Consider the following 20366-nt stretch of genomic DNA (forward strand, 5'->3'; position numbering starts at 1 on the left):
CATTAATTACTTCATAGATTTTATAAAATCATCATTCATAAATAAAAACATACAAAGCTTCTCAAAGCCACTGAACCAACAAAATCAATATATTACCTCTGATCCTTAATATAAGACCTTGTTTGACTTTTATTTTGATCCTAAATATAAGATCCTAATCCATTTTGTCTCACATATTTATTTATTTATTTTTAATATAGTCTTTCTAATGATAATATTTCTAGCTAATATACTTAGTTAATAAGGATTTTTTTAAAGAAAAAACAACAGATATTTATTACAAATAACTAACTAATCTTATTTTCTTAATCTATTCAAATTATTTAACTAACTCTTATATTTAATACCGGAGGTAGTATAAAACTAATACTACATGTAGTTCTTAATATAAGAGCTATATAACTAATTTGATAGTGACAGTAAAATTAGTTAAATTAGTTATTCATAATAAATGTGTCTTTTTTTAAATTTTAATTATCCTCTTTAATTATGTGCATTAAAATTATCCATTGATTCGAACCCTTTAATATGTGTAGTCAATAAAGATATTGTGAGTAAAACATTATAAATTTGGAAGGCAAAGTTGATTGAGATTGAACCTTTTATCTAATCCCTATATTTATGTACAACAAAAGATAACTCACCAGTCATGTAAATAAGGAAGGGATTACGGACATATTCTTTGTATTTGCTTTCTCCATCTTTCTCAGCCGCTTTTTTTTCCAATGTGATTACAATAACAGTTGCAACCACAAGAATCGCAGCAAGAATTAACCAAAGTAACAAATCAAAAGGTCTGAAGAGGATCCACCAGCTTTCGGAGTCGGACCTCACCTTTACCATCATGGACACGCTTGAATCCAAATACGGCATTGTGAAATCAACACAATCTGTGCGACTCGCTAGAACTGTGATGTCTCCAATTATAACATCAAGATTCTGTAATATTTTCATACACTGATTAAGTGTTGGAAATGAATCCCTACATATATATACATTGTGTGTTTTTTGGGCTAGCATGCTCAGTACTGATGATATCAGTTATCAAGTGGAAAGATCTATCAACGCAATCAGTGCCTCTCAATCATAAGCATACTCAGGGATAGACCTATGATATGTGCAGCCACATACCCCACCTAAATTTTTTGCTTCATTTGTAATACACATGGATTATACATGTAGATCAGGCTAATTTCCGATAATTTCTGGAAGGGAAAAAAAAAAAATCCGACATTGCGTGCCCCCCAATATTATTTTTATTTGTACCTTTGGACCCCCTTATCAATATTTTCTAGTTCCGTCCCTTAGCATATCCTGGGATGTTCTTGAGTGTATCCAAGCTTCAGGAGGAATATAATCATCAGTGAAACTATACACATACATGCCTGACTTTCCTTTATTAGAAACTGAGAAACAGAAAAGCTGACAACAGGAAAAAAATTGATCGAAAGCAACAGAGATGAATGAAAACTTGCCTTGTCTGTGATATGGCAGAGAAGATCATCGTAGCTGGAGGGAGTCAGCTCTCCATTGCTCACAGGCACAAACTCATAAGGTAAAGGAAATGGCAAAACATGAACCACTCTTTTAAACACATCAACAGTCAAGCTAGAGGCTGATACATTCTGCCCTTCTACACTCACATTAACATCAACAAATTGAGTAAAATACATCTTTGGGACCCCAATTTCCAACTTTGGTGGTCTCTCTGTTGTGTTACCCGGCCATATCGGGTCCGTTAGTTTGTATTTACCAGCTGGTTCACCATTTTCACTGTAATTTTGAAAAAGTCCTATTTCAGGTCTCCAATACCCAATGATCCTTTCTTTTAGGCCTTTCACAATATTGTATACCACAACTTTTGATGGTTCTAGTTGTCCTAGCCCCAAACTGAAATTCCCTCACAGGCCTACGAAATTAGCAGCCAGAATTTTTCTGCGAAGCTTTGGGCCTGTTTCGTTGCGCATTCCTCTATCTTCAAGATCAACTCTACTTTCATTCCCATATCCGAAAGTAGAATTGCCTAAGCTGGCCTTCTCTACCGCTTTGGCCAATATGCTGTGATAGTGTCGTAAGCCCACATGCCAGATAGAGAGAGTTTTATTGTACTCAAACTTTAATGTTCTCGCTAAGGAAAAGCGCTGAGCTATAATGCTGGAAACATTCAGTGGTCGCCTCACGGCCACTGATGGCCTCACACCCAAAGCACCATCCATGTAGGCTTTCACTTTCATATCTTTGGCTTCGGGATCTATCACTGAGGATAAGCCTTGTGTAAGTATCCAAGGGTGTCCTCTACTCAACATCCATTTAACTTTTGCATGTTTCACAAGTCTTGACCAAAGCTCCACAGTCATATGAGCAAGAAACACATGTGCGCGCTCGGGATTTATCTTGTCGAGCTCGCCGGTGATTTGAGAATCATTGGAACGTCGACGAATGACAATTGCGTTAGGCACTAGAGTGTCCATTTCTTGCAAGGCATAAGTGAGACATGGAATGAGGTCATTGCGGAAGTCTGGGTCTTCATAGATGGCGACCACAGACTGCCAATTATAAGCTCTGATAATGGCTGCGATAGCTACGAACTGAAAGCAATGGCTTCTAGTGGAGCTGGAGTAGAGGGAGAATGGGGAACGACGTGGCAAAAGAGATGGACCAGATGGAGAAAACTAAATCACTGGTACATCGTACTTCTCACCAAGTTCTACCGCATACCTTGCTTGCTCATAGTTTTCAGGTCCCAGGATTGCATGCACCTTTGTTCCATTTATTAGATCCCAAGCTGCTTAATGCCAACATCAGCAAGTTAAGGGGGGAAAAAATGGTATGCGCAGGATTGCTTGAGGCCAGTGATCCTTTTCAATTTATTTTATGAATAGATACCTTCAATATTTATTTATTCTTATTAATGCATATTAAAATCTGTAAAAATTCAGATTGCTTGCTATTTTTCTTTAACCTATGTACTCTTCTCATCTTATTTATAAAGTATTTTCAGCATATTTCATACGAACTATTGAAAATCTTAAACTACTGCATTAATTCTGCAAAAAATATAACAATTTTCTAACTTCACTTCTATTTAATATATACGCATTTCAAGAAAATAACAATTTATATTATAATAAATGAAGTACAAAATAGTACTATCTGATATCCTTAATATAAGAGTTAGTTTGATTTTAAATTTAGTCCTAAATATAAGATGTCAATCCATTTTATCTTTCATATTTATCCATTTTTTTCATGTAATCCTTGTAATACTTTCACATGTTAAATGTTTCAAGGTAATACACATGATTAGTAAGGGTATTTTAGGAAAGACAACACCTATTTGTTATAAGTAACTAACTCAACAAACTTTCTTAATCTACTCAAATTAGTCAATTAGCTTTTAGATTAATGATAAGAGGTAGCATATTTATGTCAAAAATTTAATAATGTGAATGAATAGTACCAGGGGAGTATTGTTTATGACACACAACAGAGGGAGGAAGAGTGTTGAGTTATTAGCTGAAATTCGGGCGAGGGACCTCTGCAAAATAGCTCTTGTGCACGATATGTATTTGCATTCTTAATATAAAAATTAATTTGACATTTAATTTGATCTTATACTTTAACCTACTTTGTCTATAATATTTATCAATTTTGCTTTCAAATAATCTCTATAGTTGCATATATTAAGAAGTTACTATCAATGGATAATTTAAACACATATAATTAATAAGGATATTTTAAAAAAGAAAACATATGTTTATTACAAATAACTAACTTAACTAATTTTCTTAGTCTTTTCAAATTAATCAACTAAGTCTTATATTAAGAATAGAAGGTAATAGAAGCAAGAGAGGGTGATATTTTAGTTTTTAAATTGAAAAAAAATGAAGCTTCAGCTCGTTTAATTCGCAAATACTTTGTAAAGGTGATATAAAAGCCAGGCAGATGAGAAGAAAATATGTTGAGAGACTAGGAGGTTGCTCATGCCAGTTGAGTTGATTAATAAGAAATTCAATAAACATATCTAGCCAAATAATATTTGAGTTCGAATTTTACGAACATATAAAACAAATTTAGGCTAAACAATAATAAAATTTTTTGAAACTTCAACCCGCATGCAAATAATCCTATGACCTATTTTTCGGAATATGTTATATTGACCAAATAACCAATTTAATTTTTTTATGTAAGTAACCTCTTCAAATTTGAAGTCATGTGTCCATGAAAATTCTAATCTTAAGTCACATGTATTTAAATTTTTTTAATAAAGACAAACTAAACTAACAGCACAGGTTTATTTGCTTTAATTCAGAAGTTCGAGGGTCTATTGTAAAATTGTAGAAGTATACCCACCTCGATACAACCTAAAAATTAGGAGGTTATATGTATATATAAGTTACCTAAAAGAATTATGTAGGAAGAGTTTTAACCTGAATCTACAAATATTGGCCTATGTTGTTGGATACCGGTTATTAAAAAGGAAAAAAAAAATCATGAGAAGTACTACTATCTTCTCTTATTAATATAAGAGTTAGTTTGATTTTCAATTTAGTTTTAAATATAAGACCTCAATCCATTTTGTCTTTCATATTTATTCATTTTTTTCAATCACTATTGCAAAATACTATATTTAGCCAATGTTTGCAAACTCGGACCGGACTGGCCGGTTCAGGCCGGAAACCGGCCAACCGGCTGCTTGTCCGGTCCCGTTCTCATCTAGACCGGAAAAATTTTAAACCGGTGTGAACCGTTCTGACTCGGCATGAACCGGGCGTAAATCGGAAAACCCGCTGGTTTGGGCGGCTTAGCCCGGTGACTTGAAAAAATAAACCAAATGGAGAATATGGAGCGAAGAAGAAGAAACATAGAAATAAAAAAATGACCTCTGCCTGCCTCCCGCTCTGCAAGTTTACCTTTTTTCCGTTGCAACTACAAGTCAGTTGACCTTGATCTATTTCCTTTCCTTTGAGTTTATCTAAAACGAAGGTGAGGAAGTGTGTACTGTGGAGGCATGAAAACGAAGAAAGGAAGAGGAGCATCTGAAACGAAAAAAGACGAGAGAAGAAACAAATGGAGAAAGAGGAAAGAGACAAAGGGGAAGGAGAAAAGAAAATAATTGCAAAACGAAAAGCTTGGTGAGTATTCAAATTTCATAGAGTGAGTGATGTGATTTGATTAATGATTCAGACTTCGAAAAACGTGAGATGCTTTGGAAATAATAATAACGGAGAGAGCAAAATAAAATTTGAAATAAATTAAATTAATATTAAAAATATATTAATTGCTAACAATGCGGTTCATATTTCCCAGATAAAGATATATGAGGCATCAACGTAAAACATGAAACCACAATTTAAATTGGGAAAGGATTTAGTGGAGTATTATTTATTATATATAATTAATGTATTATATATATTATTAATGGCACACAAATATTATATATATTATTATAATTACAAAATAAGTCACATATTATTAATTTTATGTGTAAATATTATGTTTATTATTATTTGACATTTGTTTTTATATCTTCACTCTATTTTTATTTAAAATAACCAATATAAATTTGAGAATATGTTATTTTAATTAATATCGGTCTGACTCCGGGTTGACCCCGGTTTGACCCACTAACCCTTGACACACTGTCTCGACCGGTTTAGTAACCGGTCCGGTTTTCAGTACCTTGTATTTAGCTTCTGTTAAATATGAATTATTACTACTGTACATGGGATGTAGTAGAATCAGCAGAAGCAGAAAATAGCAATTACGGCTTTTGTTTGGTAGAGAGAAAATGGCGTCTATTTTTGTAGTCTTTGTAGCAATTACACATGTTAAATATTTCATCAAATAGTAGTTTAAGATAACACATATGATTAGTAAAGATATTTTATAGAAAATAATGCCTATTTATTATAAGTAATTAACTCAACAAATTTTTTAATTTACTCAAATTAATTAGCTAATTCTTATATTAAGAACTGGAGGCAGAGGCAGTAACTTCTAAGCCAAATAGGGGCCGGCAGATCAGGAATTCTATTTCCATGTCATCAACAAAGAGAAAGACCGTGGAATAGCAAAGCTCGCACTTCTGCTGCTAATTGGACAGACATGAAACAGAAATTTAAAAAAAAAAAACTTAGTATCATGATTGTTTCTTTTTTCTTTCTGGGACATAAACATCAGTAATACCTGACAGTTAGGATTACCTGCGGACGCTGCAGTGAGGAGATCGGCGTGGGAATCCTTGAAATGAAGTTGGAGCTTTGTTCCATAGGAATACCCTGAGGAATACAAACCATGGAGTCCGATGTTGGTGCAATTAAGAACCGTGGGACCAAGTGATGAACTAGAATCCAGAATCACTCCTACTGGTATTATTCTTACAGTTGCAGACTCAGCCAGGGCAATGAGGCACAGAAAGCCCACAAATAAGAGACAATCTCTTTGCCTTTTCTCCATTTCTGAAGTTTTCTGCTATTACCTTTTGCTTCTCTCCTCTCGCTCTCTCCTCAACTCTTACTATCATTGAAGATAGAGACTTCATTGTTTCTGACTGGGAGAAGTGGATTTTATTTATACCAACATTTATCGACATTATTAATATATTAGTAATTTTATTTAAAGATTTCACTACTTATAACTTATTTCTTAAATTTGTTTGCCGGCTATTTCTTAAATTTTATATAAATTACAAAATCTGCATTTAGTTATAGAAGTACAGGAGGCAGGAGGGAGTGAAATTGTAAAGAGTTGAAATAATTCCTACATCTTTTGTTATAGGTCAAAATTTTCCAAAACACAAATTCAAAGAAAATATTAAAATATATGTAATGCATAAAATTTGGCTTCTCATTTTAGTCACCTATACTCTCAATTAAAGCCATATGTATTGTAGGAGTTATTCAATATAAGTGACTTGTAAAACATTTCCGTATAATAATAAATTGATTAAATTGAAAAAAATTAATTTAATTTTAATTAAATTTTTTATATTTATAAATTATTCTCATATCTTTCCACTCTTGTCTTGTTTTCAATAAGAATTAAATAAAAATAAAATAGAAAATGTATTAAAAATATTATAAATGACTTATATTTAGAATCTAAATTTATTCTTAAAAGTAGGGGTGGTAAATATGGGTCAATTTGAGAGTTACGGTTTGACCCATGACCAGTTGGATCCATGTGGGTTGGGTTACAAAGGATTATTTGAAGGCGGGTTGGCTAAAAACTAACCCTAATCCGCCAATGTGGGTTGGCTCTCAACCCACCAACAATTATTTATTTTTTAAAATTTTTCTATCTTTTAATATTTTTCTTATTCAATATTCACAAAAATATAATAAGATTTTTATTTTTTTTTGAAATATTTGATTGAAAATATCAAATAAATTATATAGATATTTTTAAAATTTTTTAGATAAGATATAATGTATAATAATATAATTATAATAATTTAAAAAATTTTAAAATAAAAAAATGCGGGTCGGCCTGCGAGTTGATGGATTTGGCAGGTTTGGCGGTAAAATAATTGAAGTTAAAGGTTTGAAATTTTTGATGCATGATGATGACAAGAGACACAAATGTAGCTACAAATATTATTTATAGGGAGATATTTAGAAATGTGTCGGTTGGAAGGTGAAGAATGAGGTGAAAAAGCAATTGTATTGGCATCAAAGTAAGTGTTGCAATAGGTATGACTATGATGACGCTATTGCATGATAGCAAAACTGTCAAGTTCTTAACTTTTATTCCAACTGTGACTCTTGTGCTCAGTTAGTGCTGAATAGTCAAAGTATGGGCCGTGGAAGTTGATGTACATGTTAATAATGCTAAGTTGAGTGGAGATGATTTGTGAGTAAAGGTGATGTGTTGATTGTGCATTGCCGTAAAGTATTGAGTGATGATATGTCGGGTGATTTTAGAATAAGTGGATCACACGTCGTATGTTTGTCGTGAATTAATATGGGAAAGAAATGGGATAATTTATGTGAAGGAATTGAAAGCATCCTACGTGGGGCTACTCGCTAATTACTAAATGAGTTAATATAATTTTTTATCTCTGAATTTTAACTTATTTTAGTTTTAGTCTTTCAAATTTCAAACCTATGTTTTAGTTCCTAAAATTTACTGTCTTAAAACGTTAGTTCCTGAAAGTGCAACCATGTTAAAATATGTTGAAATATCATCAATGACATTAAAAGTGATGATGTAGACTCACTAGATCACACCTAACTGGATCGTATACAGATCAAAAAATGCAGATAGATCTAATACTTCCTGAAAATGAATAGTGAGAAAGAAAAAATAGAAGGCAATTTGGTGAGATACATTTTGAGGAACTTTTTCCCCCCCTCTATTATCCACACAAAATTTAGTTAGATGCAATTTGGTGAGTCTGATCACCACTTTAATGTTATTTATGGTACATTAGTGGATTTTGATATTGTTACATGTTTTAAGACAGACTAAATTTCAGGGATTAAAATTAAAATAGACCTAAATTTAAGGGACTAAAATTATATTAGTGCTTATTAAATAATGTAACATGGATTTCTAATTTTTTTTAAGAATGCTACAATATTATCCCTACGACTTAAAAAGCCAGCACTTGTCAGTTCTGTGCAACTCATCGAGTATTGGTTTTAGTCCGTTTTGACATGCACACATCAATGGGCACTGCACTAGTTTTAGTGAAAAGAGTTTTGACCATTTAAACATGAGATCACAAGTTCACGTAAATGCAGAAAACATCATCAGGAGAACTATTTCTAATCGGACTTGGCAATGCTAAAGTATGATTCAATCAAATAGTCATGCCAAATACACACACATATATAACTTAGGAGATAATATCATAGCATACTGTTATTTACAAGAGGCATTTCTTTTTAGTTATTTAAAAAGAAAGGCATTAACTGCCTAAAATTACAAGTTACACCTAATATGTCAAATCTATTAACTTGTTTTTTTATTCATAGTTAATACATGTTTTTAGTTGGCCATAAAATTAAAAAAGACAAATTATTATATAGAATAGTAGATAAGATGGCAAGGAGCTTCATTTGCACTTGTATCACACCTTTAATAAGTAGCTTTGATAACTAGCTGGCAACTCCTATTATGATCAAGCCTTAGCTGACTTGAAATGCTGCTTCTTATTACACAACCAATCATTCACCAATTTTTTCAGAGTGGAAAGCTTCCCAAGCAACCATGTAATCACTGGCAATGGATTCAGAGACCGTTTAATCACTGATGGATTTATAATGGAAAGGCCTAAAGAGAGGGCCACAAGAGATGATAGGACAGGTTAAAGGTCTCCAAAGTTAGCTATGCTCAAACTTGATGTCTCTATATCATTTTGGTCTTCAAATTCCAAATCTTCAATGGAGGTGGGTAAGGAGTTCTTGGCCATCAGCACCCGATATGACTCCAAATCTTGAATCACTTTTAAGATTGCATTCGAGAAATGTGAGACCAGGCTAGATTTCTTTGAGAATGCCTGAAAAAACAATAAGTATATAGCATCTCATTAAAGTTCTAAAGACCAACCAGTAGTATATGATGCTTTATGGATTGATTGGCAAATGATTTAATTTGATAGCCATTAGGTAAAGTTATAGAGCACAACTTTATATATGGATTTAAATATATACATATATATATATATATATATATATATTGTGAAGGTGCTCCTTTTCTTTTGAGACCTAACAATGACAAGATTCGAATTTAATTCACATGTGGATTCTAAATAGATGCAATAAAAATCTTAATCATACAATTTGGGGGTACTCTCTCCCATCCTAATTATATGTCAAATTTTAAAATTAAAGCCTACTTAGTCTTAATTAAATATAGGGCAAAAATGTGATAATTAAAATTTTTTAATCTCATATCCTTCCTTAGTGGTAATAAGTTGGTCGCATGCTTCAATTCTTAAACAACATTTTATTGTGGGGTCATTAATTTTAATAATATTCATATTTTTACATAAATTGCCTTGAAAACGTGACATTAATTAGTTAACCTTACCTTGTAATTAAGAAGAGTAGAGTAAGTAGACTTACAAAGGCAAATCCACTAGTTTTGTAGAGCAATCCTGTCATCATGAATTGAGACCTGTATTTGGAGAGGAAGAGCGCGAGATAAGGAGTTTCATCAAAGATAGCATCTATTGTTCCATTTGACAATGCTTTATTGTACTCTACACGACGTCGCAACGGCTTTAACTGCTCAGGCTTGAATCCTATTTGTTAAATCAAAAGCCCTCTCACCCACGACTTATCTCGATATCCCACATGCAGACTGCTATTCCTAATAAGCTCTTTTTCGTTCTCAAATGAAGGCACCTTCATCTTTCCTTGTGTTAACATTGAAGTTAAACTCATTGTGTAGACTTGCACTAACAAGATGAATAGGAATGACATCAGTATCACCGTCCATCCTGCAGCTCTGTTATTAAGTTTCTCCATAGCATCTGGATCAGATTATGCACGAGGCATAAATTTAAACATAATAACATATATAATCAAACTATATGTACATATGTGTGTGTGCGCTATGTAAGAGATGAACTCACTGATCTTGTAAACAAGGAAGGGGTTGTAGTAAAATTCTTCAGTTTTCTTTTCTTTCTTCACTGGTTTTGGGGGTTTTGTTTCTTTCTAATATGATTATGATAATAGTTGCATCCACAAAAATGGCAACAAGAATTAACCACAATGACCAGTTGAAAGGTTTCAAGAGGATCCATTTACTTGTGGTGGCCTTCTTTACCCTACCACCATTGCTACTCTTGAATCTAAATCACAGTCTGTGGGGGTTTTTTTTTATAATTATGATGTCTCCAATTATAGAATCAAGATCCTGCAATAAATATTTTCACACACAGACCAGGTGTGAAGGTAAAAAGAAGAATCTGTATAAGCATTGTTGAGTATATACCAGTATCATACCTGACTTTCCATTATAAACTAAAAGAAGAAACAACTTAAAAGAGAAAAAGAATGAAAACTTGCCTTCACTTTCAGCAATTGGTCGCAAAGAAGATCATCAAAGGTCATGTCAGTATTTGTCAAGTGACCAAACTCAATTATTTAACGGAAACGGCAAAACTTGGACTGCTTTTAAGAACAAATTAACAACAAAGCCACCACTATCAATCCGAAGCTTACTTAAAGTATATGCATTCACAAATTCAGGAAAAGAACTTGTGTTAGGGACTCCAATTCTCAACTTGGGTGGTTTATCCAATGTGTCGCCTGGCCACAGCGGATGCTTTAGTGGATATTCACCATCAGATGTGTTGCCACCTTTGCTACAATTTTGAACAGTCTAGTTTTACGGCTCCAGCATCCGATTATCCTTTCTCTTCTCCTATCACATTGTATGCTTCAAGCTCCGATTGATATAGTCGTCCATCCCATAAATTAAAATTTATCCCTGACTGGCTTTTGAAATCAGCAGCCTTTATATATATATATATGTATATATCTTCACTGCGAAGTTTTATGCCATTGTTTGCGCCTTGCTTCTCTACCGCCTTAGCCAATACTTCAATTGTGTGATAAGCCCGCCAGCCATAGTTAGTTAGGGTGGTCCTGAACCTATCAGTGAAAATTTTCTCCTTCTCCCTACGAATAGGTGTCTTTTTGGAGATCAAATCCATTGGCCTCACTCCCAATACACCTTGCATGTATCTTTTCAAAGCAACAGGAACAGTAATATTCCTATATTTCTTCTGGGCACTACCATAATACAATCTTCCTGTAGTATTAACCCGATGATCTATCAAAGAAGATAGCCCTTGGGTAAGTATCCAAGCATATCCTTCACCTATCATGTCTTGTTCTTCTGCAGAAAGAACAAATCTTGCTCCGAAATCCATGCTCATATGGACAAGAAATACATGTGTGCGCATGTCCTTTAACTCGAGGAGATGTCGTCAATTTCATCATCTGATGAATCTAAATCAATGGCAGTTACGTTAGCCATTCGTATGCCCTTGAAGAGGCATGGAACAAGGTGACTGCCATATTCAGTGTCTTCATAAATAGGGACGATCGATTGCCGCCCAAGAGCTTCAATAACCTCAGCAATAGCTTGGAACTGAAAGCAGTCAAGGCCTTGATCAGAGTAGATGGAGGATGGAGATGGAGGGTGCAAAAGAGAGATGGACCAGTTGGGAAACCAAATAACAGGTACTATAAACCTTGCTTGCTTTGAGTTTTGGGGCCTCAAAATGGCACGTACTGTTCTATTCTTTATCAGATAGTAAGCTGCTTGCATATATAATCAAAGGTTGTCTCCCGCTTCTATCACCTTGACCTCTCCATGTATGTTAACATAAAGTAAGCCTATTTTGTCATATAATAGGTCTACTCTATGTTAACTTGGAGAATTAGCTGGGAGACAGGAAGGGAGAGCCAACAAAGAAAAAAAAAACCATATTAATAAATAAAACAATATCCCCTACATTTATGACTACCAAACACTTTAACGAGGGAATGATATTTCAATTAGGATCATAATATTAATTTAGTTTTAACTTGGATCCAAAATTTTTTTGAAAGTTTAGTAAAGGGCTTTTTGTTATTTAATAACCATAACATTACATAACTAACATTTTCCTCTAAGATGTTCCATGTTAGATTTTAAAAAATCAGCTCCAAATTGAATTATTTCATACATATATAAATAGCAGTAAATTACGGATGGAGAGTGTCATGTTTGCAACATATGCAGTCAAATTTTCACATTGAATTTTTGAAATTTGAACTTTGATATGTTAAAAATTTGTAATTGATGGCGTGTTTACTTTTATTATGAAAAAGATATAACATTTGATGAGGCTTGCTGATAGTATTATGGCTTAATGACATTATTACTACATTAAGCTTAATCTAGGACAGATTCAAGCATTATCTTGTCTAATTAAAAGTATGCCTCCCAAAGAAGTCTTTTGCATTTTCACACAGACTAAAGCAAGCTACGCTTTCAGTGTGTGTTGCGGGTAATTTTTGGTTTTGTCAAAAATGGCGGGCTCAGATTGGCAAAATACCAATTCATCAAGGTGCGGACTTCTCTAGCTCGTACCACTTTGAGCCTATTTCGCTGTGAGCTCGCCTGCTTTTTTTTTTTTTAATTTTTATTTTTATGCAATTCCAAATATATTATATAACATAGTTAGAGGATTTTGATCCTCAAATTCCACATTAACATTGCCTCATTTACGCAATTGCATATGTAATACACACATAAAAGATCTCTTTAATTAATTTGGATATGAAAAATAGTCAAACTAAAATATCTTCTCAAATTATAAATTAATCCTCACATTATTTTATTATAACGTACTACTTAAGTTCAAAACTCCAAATCTAATTTCAACATTTTAAACTAAGCTCAACCTATACAAATAATAATAATTTTATTTAAAAAATATTTAGGCAGGCCGGCGGGCTAGTCCGCTAGCTCGCACCGCTGCGGGCTGGTGCGTATCCACATTACTAGCCCACATTACCAACTCTAGTTTTAAGCATCAATTCAGAGCTCTTGGAGGATGTGTCCTGGAGACATGTGAAGGCTGTAGGCAGATTTTTTTTTTTGCTGTTTATATTTTGAGTTTTATAAATTTTTAAGATTTATTTACAATTATTTAATTTAATTGATTTTTATTTTTTATCTAAAATAATTAATGTAAAATTGAACATCTGTGTTTTTACTATATTACTAGCAATGATTTGTTGTGCGATACATTATTATCATATGAGTTTGTTAATTTATTATGAAATGGACTATTTACTTTGATTTTTAAATTATTTGACAACTTAATATTTTATTTTCATACATATATTATTATACAAACATATAATATTAGTTTTTATTTAATTATTATATTATCAGTTTGATTGCCGATCTAACCTATTCAACTGGACGAATCGTGACTTGTTATTTTTTTTTTCAGTTTGACATTCAATCTAACTTTTAAAATATTGCCATGTATAGTTTGTTCAGTACATATTATTATCAATTGATCTATACAACTATTCAGAAGTCACACACACAGATGATCATATCTGCATTTTTAGGTAATTGTGATTCATGTTTGCGAATAAATAGCAAAATTATATAATTCTTCAAGACTGGTCTATAAGCATCAAATCTTTTGAAGGTGTGTGGTTTTTTTTTTCCCTTTTTGGTGAACAGGGGTGTGGGTTTTTATAAGTATTAATGTGGACTTCTTTAATTATTCAATTCATTTAATTTTTTTATTTTTACACATAATTAATTATATATCTCTCTCTACTTTTTTTTCCTTATTATTTCTACTTATCCTCTCCATAAATAAGGGTGTTAAAAAAAAGTTGTACTCCCTTTGATCCTTATGATCATCTTCTAGAAGCAATTTTTGATCTTGAATATATGTTATCTGTCACATCCTGAAAAGTTTACACCGACATAGGGAGTTAAAAATTAGAATAAGGATGAAACAATTTTTGATGTGAAACCCCGATAGACTTCGAACTGATAGTTTTGAAATTATCAGTCTATGAAGGACAAAATGAAAAAATTTAGAAATTTTTTTAGAAAATTCCCGTAAAATGGTAAAAAGATAAAGTAGAGGTTTGGAATTTCAATTGAGGCCCCGAAGGTGAAAATAGTATGGAAATAGTTATTTACAGAATTTTCTGAAAATGGAGGTTTTTCAGAAAAAATATTAAAAATTGAGTGGAAATAATTATTTTAAATATTTAGAGACCTCAATAATTTTGGAAAAATAGAGAATAATTATCTAAATGTTTATTGGAATTGGTTTCACTCCCCGGAAGCATAGGAAATTATTTTGGGGAATTTATTTCTGGTAGTTCTGCTGATTAAGGGCCTATTTGGAAAAAATTCAAAATAAATAGTTGGAGGTGAAGAAAAATCATGAAAATTTTCAAATCATATTCTCATATTAAAAGAGCATTTTTCATAGAGAAAAGTGTAATTTTGGAAGTCTAGAAAAATTATGAAAGGTTACAAGTAAATAGTTACTGATAAGCATCAATATTACTTGGAATTAATATTTTATTTTTGGGTTAAATTTTTGGGACTTTTCAGATCAAAAGTAGGCCCCACATAGGCCCAAGAGAGGCCCAAACAGTACAATGTTATTATTGGCCCAGACAGTACAAACAGATCTCGAAAGCATTTTGACGTCCTTTGTTTTCACGTTTTCTTCAAAAACATAATTTCAGTTCTTCACAATCAAACAACATAAATATGTGAGTTTCTTTCTTTTGAATTGAAAGAGGCAAGCAAAGCTTGTTACAAAAAAGAGACTAGACTAGAGGAAAGTCTAACTCTTGTCCAGTGCGTATTGAGCTGCACAAGTAGATATGACCGAGTGCAAATATAGAGGAGTTCTACTTGCCACATGTGCAGCCTTGCCCAGAAGATCAGCACAGGCTAAAGCTTCTCTGTGAACATGTGAGTTACTTAGACCGACTCGTCTACGCTTTTGTCCCGAAGAAGCTCTGGCCTTGTTCCTAACCCAAAAGCGCCAGTTCAAAGGAAAAAACATATCCCCAACAGTTTTTCATAACATGTGATTTAATTCACGTGGCTTATCAACGGGTTGGGTTTAATATAAGGAGTTAGTTCCTCATAACATATCAAATCAAGGTTCGAATTTCTATTGTAGAGGTGCTCACACTCAGTATCAATAGTACCTCGAATAAGATTTTCTCTAATAAAAGAATACAGATGCATAATAAAAAAAAGTTTGCGTGGCTTTCTACAAAATTTCTTTGCTGTTCTTTTTGCATGAAATTAAAATTACTTTTAGTTATTATAATAAATTTAACAACACTATTAAATCAATAAAAACAAACGAAAATAACGCTGTACTTTTTAGCCCCCAGATTCATTCGTTATACAAAAGCGGCATCATCGGGAAAATTCCTAGCTGATCTTGATTATTTGCCTACATCCCCGTTTTACAATAATAATAAATCTAATTTTTTCTTTTAAATATAAAATTTGAGCGGTATTTTTATGTATTTGTTGGTATGAAACATGGTCAAAATTACCATAACTGCATTAATTCAGTTATATGTAAGTATTTTTTTTTTTGGTTGCCCACCCAGTTTACCGGAGCTTTGCTCCAACTACATCTGGATCCAACCCGCGTCGAGCACCGAGCTGTGGTGGGTGAGTCTCCCAACGGGGATTTCTGCATACGCTAAGGCTTGAACTCAAGACCTCACTTAAACGGTACCAAACCGCTTACCACTTGGACCAACCCCGTTGGTATATGTAAGCATTTTTCATAAAGTATTAAATGTATCAAAGAAGATCCTTGCATCTTCAGAACAAAAATTGAAGATTAAAAAGGCTAGGTAGCGGAGAGAATCCTCTTCCTAGTGTGTACAGCCCACTCTCTTTATCAGTTTCAAGTTCAATCTCGGGATCCAGACCCCAGAAAGAAACAAGGTGAAGAAGCCGGAGATCTATTTTCCCTTTTTGTTTGCATCTTCAGACTAAAGATAAAAAAGGCCAGGTAATGCGATATTTATACTCCTTTGGTTTTAAATATAAAATTTATTTTACAGTGTATTATATACTATAAAATAGGTCTTATATTTAGGACTGACAGAATGACAGAGTATATCTCGATAGTAAATGTTATTAGTCTCACTTATTTTTTTTTAAAAAATACATATCACCCTCGCTAACCCTCACGTCACATGTATATTTCAAATATTATAACTACAGAGAACAAATTAATAGAGTACTTTATTTAACAAGCAAGGTTACTCAAATATATGTCTGATATGAAATTACCGTCATAAAGAGTAACATATAACGTTTACTAATTTAAAACCATTTGTAATAATATCTGTTTTCAGATAATAATAATTGCAATACACAAAATTTAATTTGAGCTGCTGGGAAATCTTTTGTGTATGTCCGTATGTGAGCATCCGAGATTTCGTCTGTACAACTGCTTAAAACTTTTTATTTAATTAGAAATTTATGTATTTATCTAGAGGAATGAATGATATGTTAATCCGTGGGGACTATAAATATAAATTATTGAATACATATCTTAAAAAAAATTAAATGAACGAGATCTTTAAAGTTTAAACAATTAGGTCAGAAACAAACTTTTAATTTTAATTTTTTTCAAAAGCTTAAAGCACAAATAGCTTAAAATGACTTTCGTCTTTTTTTTTTTTTGGGGAACAAGACAAAATGACATTAAATAAACAAGAGTTTACAAAGTAAATGACCTTGCTGTCCCTAGAGAGAATCCGTGCACCACCCCGGCCCGGTAGGTTTTTCCAATGAGTTTTGAGGTTCATTTTTCAACTGAAATTGGAAAATTTTACAGAAACGATGGAAAAGTGAAGAAGCAAAGGGTGGTGGGAAAGAATAAATAAAAGCAAAGCTGAAACAATGCGTCTTTACCGCCACCCAAAGATTATCTTCCGAGTGTAGAACTTCGAAGGAGGCAAGTATCTGGTACGACGAGTGCATGGTTCGCTATTCGAACCATCCCTTGCTCTCCACCGTCGAAACATGGCCTACACTGCGCCTCTTGAACACCGGCGAAGTGTCCCGGCTGAGCTTCTTGCAGATATTGTTGAGCACGCTTAACCATGAAGCAGCTAACCGCACTAAGAAATATGCCACAAGGGAACCAAGCATATCTGGGTTCGGAACAACGTATTCTCTACTTCGGTGCACGCAGGACCTATCATCCCAAGATTGCAGAATTTGTCTTAGTGGTGTGATTGGAGACTTTTCAAATGGTGCTGTTTGGGAAAACAAGGAGGAAGAGTTGTATGAGTTGCAACGTTCGCTATGAGTTATATCCTTTTTATAAGTCTGATGATCAGCCAGAAGCGACGGCGCCTACACCGCCTGCACTTTCTCCTCCAACAAGTTCTTCAGATCCTCAAGGTAAAACTCAAACATTTTTTTGTTTGCTGAGTACCTAATACGCTTTTCTGATTTTTATTTTAAAATGCATATCTGGGTACGTCGATTAAAGAAAAAGATTACGCTGATTTTGGCATCAAAATAAACTTTCAAAAAATAACATGACAGCTGAGGAAAATTGAACCTAATCAGAATGTGAATATGATCCCCTGGTCTCACGGGATACAGTCAATTTTCATATGATGTCATTACATTGAGACGTGGAAGTATATGATGCTTTTGACTTTTCGCAGTAAAAGGGAAAGGTCAGTCAACAGGGACTATTATGGTACTTGTGGTTTCTTTTGGTGGTCTGGGAATTTTTTTTTTTTTTGTGTCGCCTACTATCTCTCAAAGAATCTAATCAGGAAGAGACGCAACGCTCTTCTCAGACAAAAATACTGTAAGTAATTTTGGTTCTCGGACAAATTTTTATTTATCCATAAAATTCGGTTTGTCTAAAGAGCTTTTGTATCGATGCTTTTATTGCTTTCAGCATCCTTTACTATTTTCTGTGTGTCTAGTTGGAAATGAAAGCCATAATTTAGAGCCTCTACAATTTGGTTTGGCCACTATTGAAGCTGCAACAAATAAGTTTTTTCATGAAAAATGTTTAGGCCAAGGTGGATTTGGACAGGTTTACAAGGTAACACACGTCATCAGTATAAACGTTACACATAGACACACGAACGCATTTATATATGTTTCTTAACTTTTAATCTAATCATCTATGGTTCTAGGGTGTTCTTTCAAATGGTCAAGAATTAGCTGTCAAGAGACTTTCAAAAAATTCTGGTCAAGGTGGAGAAGAATTCAAGAACGAGATTTTATTGATTGCCAAACTTCAGCACATAAACTTGGTGGCCTTGCTTGGATTTTGCATAGAAGAACAAGAGAAAATCCTTGTTTATGAATATGTTCGGAACCTTGACTAACTTTTATTTGTTTTGACAATCTATACCTTCTTTAACTCTTACTGAAATTTGTTGTTCACGCTATCTGATGTATGGTGGAGTTAATTGTCTATAATTAGATTACCTTTATTTTGTCTCTATATATATAATCACTCGCAACAATTAATGTACAGGTTTCCAAAAAGGCAAAGCACTAAATTGGGTAGAGCCTTGTAAAATCATTGCAGGAGTTGCTCAAGAAATTTTTTTTTATCAATGAATAGTCCTATCTTAAAATTATACATCATGATATCAAACCAAGTAATATTTTATTAGATGATAAAGTGAATCCAAAAATATCATATGTTGGCTTAGCTAAAATGGTTGCTATCATCACAAATGAAGGAAGTGCAAATAAAATAGTTGGTACATAGTTCTAAATCTTTTCTCTTTAAGCTCTATATCTCACTACAAAAAGATTGACTTTCAGCGGCGGCAAAAAGTCACCACTGAAAGTATAAAGTCGCTACTGAAAGTTTTCAGGGGCGACTTGTCGCTGCTCAAAAGTCGTTGTTGTAGCAGCCGTGACTGAAAACTTTCAGTGGCAACTTTTAGAAATGTCACCACTGAAAGACACCGCTAAAAACACTTTCGACGGTGACAAGAATGTCGCCGTTGAAAGACACTTTCGACGGTGACATTCTTGTCGCCGCTAAAGGACCACTGAAAGTAATGCTTAAGAAGAATTGGCTTCACCAATGCCACATCATCACTGCTGGCCGCCACATCATCACTAGCCATCTCCACGTCACTGCCACATCACTCCTCCCCGCCACGCCATCGTCCAAATATTTTCACCTTAAATGTGTCTTCTTCAAGATTCGAACTCGTGACCACCTCTTTTCGTATCCAATCTTCTTGTCGCTGAGCTAGATTGAATTTGTTTATTAATATTGTAAAATAAAATATATATATTATTATATTACACTTTCAGCGGTGACAAAAAAAGTCGCCGCTGAAAAAAGTGAACTTTTAGCTGCGACTTTTTTAATCGCCGTTGAAAGTTCACCGCTGAAATTAAGACTTTCCGCGGCGACTTTTTGGTGTCGCCGCTGAAAGTGGACTTTCAGCTGTGACTTTTTTTGTTGCCGCCGAAAGTCATTGCCTAAAGTCTCTTTTTTTTTCTTATAGTGTCTGTTTTGATATAGTTGAGTTAAATGAAGAAAAATAAGTGTTCATAAGAAGAGATTCAATAATTTACATCTCAACTAATCATTGAATGTCCCAATTTATGTTCTTATTATGTATTGTATAAAAATGTTGTTATTAATATTTTTCTTTTTCAGTGTTTATATGTTTTCAAAATATGCAATGTACAGGTAATATTCTGGATATTCAACATATATGGCAATTAATAATGAAAGGGAGATTATTATAATAATTTGTTTTACTTAATTGTTACAAACTTGTAATCAGTGGGGGTAGGATAAAATTGAT

General features: G+C 33.4%; 2 protein-coding genes across 2 annotated transcripts; one reads left to right on the forward strand and one right to left on the reverse strand.

Annotated features, from left to right (window-relative positions):
- Positions 1 to 1304: 1304 nt before the first annotated feature.
- Positions 1305 to 6459, reverse strand: LOC114719551 (glutamate receptor 2.7-like). Its single transcript, XM_028905064.1, has 5 exons — positions 6207 to 6459; positions 2719 to 2785; positions 1906 to 2613; positions 1476 to 1773; positions 1305 to 1340 (listed from the first exon to the last, which is right to left on the reverse strand). Exons 1-5 carry the CDS (start codon positions 6457 to 6459, stop codon positions 1305 to 1307), a joined length of 1362 nt encoding a protein of 453 aa, XP_028760897.1.
- Positions 6460 to 17530: 11071 nt separating this feature from the next.
- Positions 17531 to 18911, forward strand: LOC114719553 (putative cysteine-rich receptor-like protein kinase 35). Its single transcript, XM_028905065.1, has 3 exons — positions 17531 to 17852; positions 18501 to 18622; positions 18717 to 18911. Exons 1-3 carry the CDS (start codon positions 17531 to 17533, stop codon positions 18909 to 18911), a joined length of 639 nt encoding a protein of 212 aa, XP_028760898.1.
- Positions 18912 to 20366: the final 1455 nt, after the last annotated feature.

Source organism: Neltuma alba, unplaced genomic scaffold (assembly GCF_004799145.2).
Source record: "Neltuma alba isolate B1F8T4 unplaced genomic scaffold, ASM479914v2 tig00011923_pilon, whole genome shotgun sequence".
NCBI lineage: Eukaryota > Viridiplantae > Streptophyta > Magnoliopsida > Fabales > Fabaceae > Neltuma > Neltuma alba.